The 11362-nt window shown below is 41.2% G+C and overlaps 1 protein-coding gene across 1 annotated transcript in view; it reads left to right on the top strand.

Annotated features, from left to right (window-relative positions):
• The first annotated feature begins 5466 nt into the window (after window positions 1-5466).
• Ddx10 (DEAD-box helicase 10) overlaps window positions 5467-11362 on the top strand; it is a 160893-nt gene continuing 154997 nt past the window's right edge. Inside the window, exon 1 of the mRNA XM_021171852.3 lies at window positions 5467-5760. Coding sequence (XP_021027511.1) covers window positions 5575-5760 — 186 coding nt within the window. The 5' untranslated portion in view covers window positions 5467-5574. The remainder of the gene's footprint in view (window positions 5761-11362) is intronic.

The raw sequence follows: 11362 nt of genomic DNA, 5'->3' as shown, positions 1-11362 counted from the left end.
AGACACAAAATAAAAATAGTTAAATAAATAACATACCAACTCATATATTTTTACTTAACTTTAATCATTCTAAAATTTTAAGCTTTTCTTAATCTTTAACCTTGTAAATTCCCCTTTAACCTTTGATGACTACAACTCAGAAAGCTACAGGACCATATATATATATATCACATTCATATATGTATATGTGTGTGTTTAAGACACTCAAGGACACCTGGCTCTCAGTAAATCTGTACCAACGTCTTTGGTTAGTATACTATTCATCTCCTACATGGCTCTATCTAAACTCACTAACTTGATAAACTCACTAACTTGGCTTCACTCTGGCTAAGTCCAGAATCTCACTGAGAAAAAAATCCTGAAGAATTTTTTGAGGGAAGTCAAGGATCTGGCATTATCTGGTCTCTAAGTGGGAGGAAATCCTTATGCTGCTAGGAGTTTGCTATTGTCACCTGCTGATGCTGATACCCACATAAGTTTTTATATAACACTAGTAAGTGGAGATAGCTTTGCTAAGAATATCAATATTATTTATAGATCATATGAATTAAAGTCATGTGGGTCATATGGATATGTCTTTTCATATGTTAATATTCCAGAGGCTTGTCAATGTTAGTGTCAGTAAACATGAACTGATATGAATTGTTTTCTTAATAATAATTGGATTCATGATTAGTATCTGTTTGAATTTCTTTTAGACAATCTGTTCACTAAACACATAATCCCCTAGACACAACTTAATGGGAAGAGGAAATAGGATACATGCATTGATTTTTGCTGAGTACCTCTGGCTTTCTCTGAGCTCATGGAAAGGTCTTACTGTGCAGGTTCCTTTAAAAAACACTTTTCCTTAATACAAAAAAAAAAAAAAATTAATTCAACAAAAGTTGCTGGACTACCTGGACTACATCCTGTAAACCAAGCTAATCAATCCCCTTTAAAATATATATGCATATACGTTTATTCTCTCAGTTCTGCTCTTTTCGAGAACCTTGATTAATATAATAAGTTCTAATAGAAGTTTTTCTTTTTCTTTTCTTTTAAAAATTTGTTTGTTTGTTTGTTTCCAAATGGGGTTTTTCTGTGTAGTTCTGCCTGTCTTGGAACTAGCTTTGTAGACCAAGCTGGCCTCAAACTCAGATATCCTCCTGCTTTTGCCTCCTGAGTGCTGGGATTAAAGGCATGTGATATTACCACCCAGCTTAAAAGATATTTTTCAAAGTGAATATATGGAGTTCTGAGAAGAAAAGGGTTATTATTTAGAGAGTGGTTAAACTTTTAAAATCATTACCATTTGTTAAACAGTATGTATTGCTTAATTATCTTAGATAAGTATTATTAGACCTGTGGATTTCTTTCTTTCTTTCTTTCTTTCTTTCTTTCTTTCTTTCTTTCTTTCTTTCTTTCTCTCTCTCTCTCTCTCTCTCTCTCTCTCTCTCTCTTTCTTTCTTTCCTTCTTTCTTTCTTTTTTAATGGTTTTAGAGCTTTATTGTAGAAAGGCAGGGGGAAAGGGATAAGGTAGAAAGAGGGAGAGAGGCCGGCCATGGCCACGTGGAGAGAGGGGGAAAGAGAGAGAGGGAAGGAGGGCTAGAGAGTAAGAAAGGCGAGAGCTTAAAGAGCAGATTGTGGATTTCTAAAACCCAACTCAAGTCAGGTGTCTTAAGACAGGTAGGAGATACAGGCAGGAGGATGAAGAGTTCAAAGCCAGCCTGGATTACTTGAGAACCTGTTTCAAGAAACAAAGTTCAAACAAGCAACATGTAATGTCTTCTTCTCCAGAGGGGATACACTGTACATCCTTAGGAATGTCCAAAGCCATGGATAATTCCAAACTGTGTAGACATTACTAGGTACATGGGCCACAAGTCTGCCTTCAGAGTTTCCTTGTATTAAAAAAAAATCAAGAGATAGAAATTGATAAAGTAAAATAGATTTCTTTGCAGTTTGGTTCAACCAAGGAGACAAAGGCTTCTAGTTTCTCTCGCTTTTCCTATAACAGTGTTATAATTTTACAGAAAAAAATGAAATAACGAGAAAATTTGTGTTCTTGTCCTCTGTCTGTGAGGTAAGTTGTCAGGACTCAGCTGCTTGAGATTGGTCCTCCTTTGGCCTCTCTCTCAGCACATGAGAGCCACCAAGTTTTATGATCCATGCTATACTACTTCATATATAGCATGCTTACCCTATACACTCAGACCTCTGATTCAGTGTAACACATAGATTAGGCACAATAATTACTAATCAAACAGAACAGTTATAACAATGTATTGAAATAAAGTTCCATGGTTCTACTATATGGAAGAATCAAGACAAATAGTAATTATTTTTGGACTGCAGTTGACTGTTGGTTAAAAAAAATCACAGAAAACAAAATTCTAAGATTCTTAAACCTGATACCTTAGTTTTTCTATATAATTTTTAAGTGTTTTCTTGTTTTGTTTTTTGAGACAAGGTCTTGAATAACTTTAGCTGATCTTGCCCTTGGTATGTATCTAAGGATAATCTTAAAGTCCCAACTGCCCCTACCTATATCGGCTGAGTTCTGGGATTACAGGTGTACACTGTGATGTCTAATGTTATTCAGTGTTGGGGACTGGACTCAGGATCTTGTGTACGATAAGCAAGCACTCTGAATTGCATCTCCAGCCAGTTTTTTTATATTTTAAATAAGGAATCAGAAACTGGTAAAGGAAAAACCAGGCAGGAGAAGATCCAGGATCTGTTTACCTTCCCTGGAACAATGTTATAGAAAAATAAACAAACAAACAGTCAGGAAATATGCAGCTGTCTATTTAACTGTGAGGTAAGTGTCAGAACTCTGAAATCTTTTAAAAAGAGATTTATTTATTTATAAGTGCATGCGACCTACTGATTCTATTTAGTATTGCTCATCTGTGCATGTGTTTGGGGCTGACCACTTGGGATTGGATGTCCTATTCAGGGGCTTGTTCCTAAAGAAAACTGATTCGCCTCTTTCTCAGCAGCTATTCATTTCCTGTAGCTTTGTCTCTAGTGGCAGGGACTTGTGGAATTTCCCCATCTATGGTGGCATGTCTACTGGTGTTGTCATTATGCAGGGGTTTTTCAAGCAACAACATTATTGAGATTTCATGAATCCAACTTCCCTTCCATGTCTAGAAATCATGATCCTGAAGTCCATGTCCTGATCTGGTGGCTTGTACAGTCTTTCTTCTTCCTTGTTTACTTCTTGTTTTTTTGTTTTTCTGCAATACTGTTCCAGGAAAGGTAAATAAAAATTAGGATTTTCACCTCCATGGTTTTTCTTTTACAGTTTCTGATTGCTTATTCAAAATATAGGGAAATTGACTGGAGATGCAGCTCAGTGTGTAGGGTGCTTGTCCAGCATACACAAGATCCTGGGTCTAGTCCCCAACACTGAAGAGAGGGTAGAATCCTTCTCTTGCCTTAGTCATTGTTGATGCCCTTATCTAACTTGTTTTGTTATTTTCCCTGAGCTTTATATGTGAAGCTGCATTGTAGATGTATCAACAGGGGAAAGCCCTCCCCCTTTAAAAACAAACAAATAAACAGGCAAAAAGCTGGATAATGGTGGTCCACCCTTGGACGTCTTCTGTTGGGCAGCTCTGGCTTACCATCTTTACTCTGTTCTCAGGACCTCTGCTTCCTTATCAGGATTTAATGAACTGTTCTACTTTCGCACTCACTTGTCCAGTGTTTCTGTCTGACTGGGTTTCATTGGTAGGATCCGTGGGATAAGAACTTGATGTTGGTCTCTGATTTTGAGAGCTCCAACATTTGTTGATTTTTTCTGGCACCTTTGCATCAATACCAAGCCCTACTGAGTTTATTGGCTAGACAGTTATGGCCCTCAAAGAGAATATCCCAGTTACACTACTGGGGAGGAGTTTCTGAGGAGCTGAGAGATACATTTTTTTTTTTCTTCAGTGGTGGAGCTGCCTAACATTGCTCATACTTTAAAAAGAAATCTCAATTATACTCATTGGTTCTCTAAAGGGTAGAATCCATTCCTTGCTTTAGTCATTGTTGGTGCCCTATTTCACTTGCCCTTGGAAAAGTTCACAAGACACATGGTGTGTGTGTGTGTGTGTGCATGTGTGAGCGCATTTAAAAAGTGTAGTGATAGCCGGGCGTGGTGGCACACGCCTTTAATCCTAGCACTTGGGAGGCAGAGGGATTTCTTAGTTCGAGGCCAGCCTGGTCTACAAAGTGAGTTCCAGGACAGCCAGGGCTACACAGAGAAACCCTGTCTCGAAAAACAAAACAAAACAAAACAAAACAAAAAAGTGTAGTGATGGAAAATATGAAAAAAATCTTGGATTAACTTACAGCTATAGTCATAGTCGTGGAAATAAACATTTACTTATTTTAAAAATCATTATAGCTGGGCAGTGGTGGCACACACCTTTAATCCTAGCACTTGGGAGGCAGAGGTCGGTGGATTTCTGAGTTCGAGGCCACCCTGTCTCGAAAAAAAAAAAAATCATTATAAAATATACAATGTGAATATTCAGTTAAGGCCACCCAGTTGTTAAAACTGAGAGTAAGTGTGATGGTTTGAATAAGAATGATTTCCGTAGGCTCATATATTTGGAGTCACAGTTTCAAAACTTTAGAGTTTCAAAAGTCCATGCCAGGCACAGTGTCGCTGTTCATGCGTGCGTGCATGTGTGTGTGTATCTGTGTCCTGCCTATGGATCAGGATGCAGCTCTTAGGTACTGCTCCAGTGCCCACCTGGATGCTGGCATGCCTTCCCTGTCATGATGATAATGGGACTAAACCTGTGAAACTGTAAACCAGCCCAGTTAAAAGATGTTTCCTTCTATAAAAGTTACCTTGGTCATGGTGTCTCTTCACAGTAATAGTTCAGTGACTAACACAGCAATCATCGCAGGGTTTGGCTTTTGTTTTGTTTTTGATACTTTGTAAGATAAATGGTGATTGATATTTAGGATGCTCTCCAAAGGCATCTTTACAATGTCTATGTGTAAGTGCATTTTTCTGTATTATGTAACTTTTTGTTATTGAAAAGTTTGCTTTAAAACATTTTGAGTCAATATGGTGGCATTTAACTGAAATTAAGAGTATTCAGGAGGCAGGTGAATTATTATAAATTTGAGGCCAGTCTGATTTACAAAGTACGACCTACATACTCTATAACGTGTAACAGTGTACTCACGAATGCTGGGCACCCTTGAATCCAGAATAAATGAAAAGCAGTACTTTACGCTGAGTATGACTTCACCATACTAGCAATAAGCAGTGTACTTGCGCTGTTTCCGGAAGCCCTAAGCACGCTCCGAAGCACTGGAGCACGCCCAGTTCCTCCGTGCACGCTTCCCCTGGCGTCTTAAGATCGCCCCGCCCTGCGGAAGCCAAATCACCAATCATCGTCCGCGCCTTGCCTGTCGTCATTAATGTGTGCCCACTCTCCCCAGCTTGGGGGCGGGTTCCCGGCCTTGCGCGTGCGCCCCTGCGCCTTCTCCACACGCTGGTTTCGCGTCTTCCGTGCTGTGCCTAAGGAGCGAGGAGGCTCGCGTCTAGCGGCGTCGTGGGTCCTGGCAGCCCCCGCCATGGGCAAAACGGTTGCTTCTCTGGGTCAGGGAACCCGACCCGACCCGGTGCGGAGCTTCAATCGCTGGAAGAAAAAACACACCCACAGGCAGCACCAAAAGAAGGAGCGGAGGAAGCAGCTAAAGAAGCCGGAATGGCAGGTCGAGCGCGAGGGGATCAGCCGCCTCATGCAAAACTACGAGAAGGTGAGGTGGGCTCGGGGCACGTTCGGCGGGGCTCTGGGGAGCGAAGGTGGGTGTAGTCCGGAGGTGTCGCCGCTGTGGTGGACTTAGGGTCAGGGTGGTGTGGGAAAGGGGCGGACCCGGCCAACGGGGCCTCACTAGTGGTCTGTTGGGTGTCGCTACCCAGGTCTGACTCTTCTACTTTCCTCAGCGCTGGGAAAAGTGATAGAAATGCGGTGACACTCCGGGTAGGGACATATGGTGCAGCAGTGGTGACAGAACAGAGAGGCAATAGTGACCGCTGTGGAAAGAACCTAGCGAATGGAATGAGAACCTTCAGTAGAGTGCTAGCCCAACATGCAGGAAGTCCTGGGTTCAATCCCCAGCTCCACATAAACAGGGCACATATTGAGCACTAAGGAGGTGGAGGCAGGGGGATCAGAGGTGCAAAGTTATCCAAGGCTTTATAGCACATTCTAGGTCAGTCAGTGATATGTGAAACTTGGTCTCAAAAGTGAAATAATAAGCTAAAATCTGGAGTATGTAAGAAAACGCTGTTGTTCGTGGGAAATGTTTAAAATAATAGAAATATCTTTAAGTACTCTCCATATGTTTTATATTCTTTGCCCCTATCTTAGGTGTATATGGATCTTAGTAGTCCATTTAATGGATAAGAACTGTAGAGTTTGGAGAGGATAAGAAACTGGTCCTAATTTTCCACATCCAGTAGTGTGGAATTGGAACCTAGACCTGTATCCGTTGGGAATTGGCTCTGTCCCTTAGCATCATCCTATGTTCTTTGCCTCATTGTCTTCATGGTTTCCACCAAGAATCAGTGGAGAGACACTGGAATGTGTTTGTCTCTTCCTTGACATCAGCACCTTGTAGCCAGTGTTCCTAGATGAGTAGTCTCATAGTTAACACTTAGACAAGCTGCCATGTTTTCCTGCCCTAGGTGTCTGCCCCTTAGGAATGCTACTTCGATCCATCCTCTTAAAACCCATATTTTCCAGCATTCATCCACCTCTCTCACCTTTCCAGTGAATGCCACCTTTCTAGTTTGGGATTTAATAGGTAGAATCATCCTGGAATTAAAGTTATTACTTGCTATCTTGTAGCTTAAACAGCAACAGCAACAGCAACAATGAGATAAACTGTTCAGAGTTGGCAGCATTTAAGAATTAGTTGGGGTTTTGACTTCAGATAATTTGATTTGGATTTGGCTCACCAGCTATATGACTTTGGTTACTTTTCTTACACTATTCACACCCCCCCCCCTTAGTTTTAAAAGGCTTAGTAGTAGTACCTGCCTCATAAGTTTAGATAAATTAAGATAAAGTGTGGTAAACATTATTCACAATGCCTGTCATATAGAAAAAAGATCAATTAAAGAAGAGGCCATTATTAACAAATTGCTTTTGGATTTTTTTTTTTTTTTTTTGGTTTTTCGAGACAGGGTTTCTCTGTGTAGTCGAGGCTGTCCTGGAACTCACTCTGTAGCCCAGGCTGGCCTCGAACTCAGAAATCCGCCTGCCTCTGCCTCCCAAGTGCTGGGATTAAAGGCGTGTGCCACCATGCCCGGCTTGCTTTTGGATTTTGTTTTGCACTGTGACTAGAGTTGCTTGGAGAATGTAGCCTTAGCCTGTGCTTGGTTTACTCCTGTGGAGCTGTGACTTCTTGTTTTGCTCTACCCAGTACTTTTCTGAGTTCATATCTTTATTTCTGCCTATGCTGAATGTCTTAGTTAGGGTTTTACTGCTGTGAATAGACACCATGACCAAGGCAACTCGTATAAGGACAACATTTAATTGGGCCTGGCTTACAGGTTCAGAGGTTCAGTCCATTATCATCAAAGTGGGAACATGCAGCATCCAGGCAGGCATGATGCAGGAGGAGCTGAGAGTTCTACATCTTCATCAGAAGGCTGCTGGCTGAATACTGGCTTCCAGGCAGCTAGGATGAGGGTCTGAAAGCCCCTACTCACAGTGACATACCTACTCCAATAGGGTCACACCTTCTAATAGTGCTACTCCCTGTGCCAAGCTTATACAAAGCATCACATTCTACTCCCTGTTAAAACGTATGAGTCTATGAGGACTTAGTCGTAGCATAATAAAGAAGTACATTTGGTCCCATTTCCAAAGTCCCCATAGTTTATAGCAGTGTCAACAATGTAGTCCAAAGTTCAAGGTCTATTCTGAGATTCATCCAATTACTTAACTCTAATCCCCAAAGAAAGACAGGAAACCAGCTGGGCAAACTCCAAACTCTGCATCTCATGTCTGATGTTAAAGTGGTCTTTAGATCTCCAACTCCTTTTTCATCTGTAATGATTGCAGTAAAGTTCTTTCTCCTGGGCTAGTTCTACTCCCTGTTAGCAACTTTTCTCTGCAGATATCCTATGGCTCTGGCATTTTTAACATCTTTGGGTCTCCAAGGCAACTTCAACATCACAGCTTCTCGTTCCAGTGTCTGGGATCTATACATGATATTCTGGACTCCTCCAAAGGGCTTGGGTTACATCTCCAGCTCTGCCCTCTATAGCATTCTAGGCTCTGGTTGACTCCATTCCATTGCTGCTGCTGTTCATGGTGACCATCCCATTAGTACTGGCATCTCCAATACACAGGGGTCTTCTGCTGCAACTAGACTTCACCAATAGCCTTTCATAGGCTCTTTCCATGGTCCCAAGTCTCAACTTTGCATGACCCCTTTAGTCCTCTGCTGTCAACTTCAGCTGAGGCTGCACCTTCACCAATGGCTTTCCATGGCCTCTCACAGTGCCAACCTTCAGTTGCTCTCCATGATCCTTTTATACTTTCAAAATTGATACCCCTGGGTGATTCTTACACATTACCAAGTACAGCTGTAGCATGAGGTACAACTTTGACTATCTCTGGAACATAGCTTCTTTGTGTTCTCAGAAAACATTTCCCAGATTTCACTTCAGTGATGCTGGTCTCTTCTTAATCACTGTTAATTTCTTAGCTCCAGCTAACTAACATTAGTTATCCCATTAGTCTCCTTCTCATCTTGACTATAAAGCCAGAGCCAAATGAGTGAAGCTGCTGAATTCTGCTGTTTCCTGGGGCTTCAACATGGCTCCCTTGTTCTATTATAGTATCACCAGCTTTCTGTTTTCAATGAATTTATCCTCTGCCTAATCTTGGTTATGCTAGAATTTGCTCTGTAGACTGACTTTGAATTCAGAGATCTGCATGCCTATTTCCTAAGTGCTGGGATTAAAGATGTCCACTACTCATGCATTTAAGTTTTTCTCTACTTGGAACTTGTTCTGTACCAGGATGGTCTTGAACTCAGAGATCCTCTTGCCTTTGCCTTCTGGGATTAAAGGTTTGTATTACTATGCCTAGACCTGAATTTAGCAGGGTGCAATCTTCTCTCAAGGTTACTATTCCCTTAATTCATTCTAATATTCCTGAATGCAAGATTCCAGTTCCATTTCACTTCTTGGTGCCCCTTTAATACTCAAATGATATACTTTATATTTTTGTTTTCTAAGCTTGGTATGCTTGTTCAAAATGCTCTTAATGAGATCTAACCAGAGAACAAAGTCTCTGCTGGGCTTTTTTGAGTCTTCCTTTGTCAATGCAATTAATATAAATCTTCTTTACCTTAACCTCATGTAGGCTTTTCAGATAAGGGCAAAAATCAGCCACATTCTTCACCAAAATACCACAAAAACAGTCTCTAGGACACATACTGAAAATCTTCTTCACTGAAATCTCTTGGGCCAGGTCAGGTCTGTACAGTTCAAATCACTCTCAGCAACAAAGTCTTCCATATTCCTACAGGATAGCCCATTAAGCCTGAATTAAATCATTCCACTGCTGTCCAGATCCAAAGTTCCCAAATCCACATTCTTCCAAATAAAAGCATGGTCAGGCCTATCACACAATACCTCACTCCTGGTACTAACTTCTGTCTTCAGGTTTTACTGCTGTGAATAGATATACCATGATCAACACAACTTTTTTTTTTTTTAAAGATTTTATTTATTTTATATATGTGAGTACACTGTCACTGTCTTCAGACACACAGAAGAGGCTATCAGAACCTATCACAGATGGTTGTGAGCCACCATGTGGTTGCTGGGAACTGAACTCAGGACCTCTGGAAGAGCAGTGCTCTTAACTGCTGAGCCATCTCTCCAGTCCCCAAGGCAACTCTTATAAGGACAACATTTAATTGGGGCTGCCTTACAGGTTCAGAGGTTCAGTCCATTGTCATCAAGACTGGAACATGGCAACATTCAGGCAGACATTGTTCTGGAGGAGCTGAGAGTTCTACATCTTCATCTGAAGGCTGCTAGCAGAATACTAGCTTCTGGGCAGCTAGGATGAGGGTCTTAAAGCCCACACTCATAGTAACATACCTACTCCTTGACCAAAGTATGTGCAAGCCATCACACTGAATGTCTTCATACTTGTGGTATAGGACACTATTAAGGCTAGAAGTTATTATCTTCTCTACTATACCTCAGTCTTCCTAAATGAAATGAGTGATGTAATTAATTTTCTGTTGTCTTTTTTTTTTTTTTTTTTTTTTTTTTTTTTTTTTTTTTTGGGCAGCAAGACTACTTATGCTACCTTTGATAGTCTCTCAGTGTGAATCTCTTCCTTTTCCTCCAGCTTGAGGGTTCTAATCCTTGGCTTGTGACTGGCTGGGTTGTAGGAGAATATATGTGTGGGAGCATTTGTATTTTGGGAATGTGTGTCTGAGGATAAGTTCAGCTCTTATCTGTGAGTGCCTATAAAATAAAAACAAGTTTCATAGTTCTAGTATCTAATAACACAGAGTAAGTATTTTCATTCTAAAAGGGAGCAATGGAATCATAGCAATGAATGATTTGACAAACGAAGGAATCATCTGGGCTCCAAAGGGCTTGGGTAGCTCCATCTCTGTGGCTTTTCTTTTTAACCTGCAGTACACATGCCCTTTCTCTTGAGTTAGCTCCCTTTATGTCTGAACTTTTATCAGTGGATGCCCCATTGTCTAGTATTTTGTGGCTCCCATCATAACTTAGGCTTCATCATCACACATTCATGTGATGGCTCCTTAGGGCCTTCTTGCAGAGACTCTGACCTGCTACACATTCACCTGGCCTTAGTGGGTCTCTGGAAGCTTAGCATGAGCCTCTATGACTCCCTGTGCCTGTAAGACTAATACCATGTGGGTGGCATTGCCAAACTGCAAGGTCTGCTGTCAATTTGAGATATAGCCTGGCTTCTTTGGATTACACTTAGGTCAACTTCTTTATGTTGACCCCATGAGGCACTTCCTAGGTGGTTGGTCAGAGCAGGGAGCTTCTGTAGTGGCATTCTATGACTGTATTTTCCTTAGATAGAGACTTCCGTGAGAAAAGTCTTGCTCTTGAGGCTCCTTTTCCAGCAGGACACAGGGTTCTCTTAATGGTGCCAGTCTTAACAGTTTACAGTTGTTTTCTCAGAAACCATAGTACCTGAACTTTAAATTCCCTTCTTTCTTCGCCAAGTGGAACAGTTTCCCTAACTGTCTGTTCACTTGTTACATGTGTTCACTATAGACCTAGTTAAGAGCAGTAAGCTGTAACCATGACACTGGCTGACTGCCTGCTACCCTGGCT

The sequence above is a fragment of the Mus caroli genome, unplaced genomic scaffold (genome assembly GCF_978045245.1).
Source record: "Mus caroli unplaced genomic scaffold, Mus_caroli_1 scaffold_11, whole genome shotgun sequence".
Taxonomy (NCBI): Eukaryota; Metazoa; Chordata; class Mammalia; order Rodentia; family Muridae; genus Mus; species Mus caroli.
This window is presented reverse-complemented; position numbering and strand designations above follow the sequence as displayed.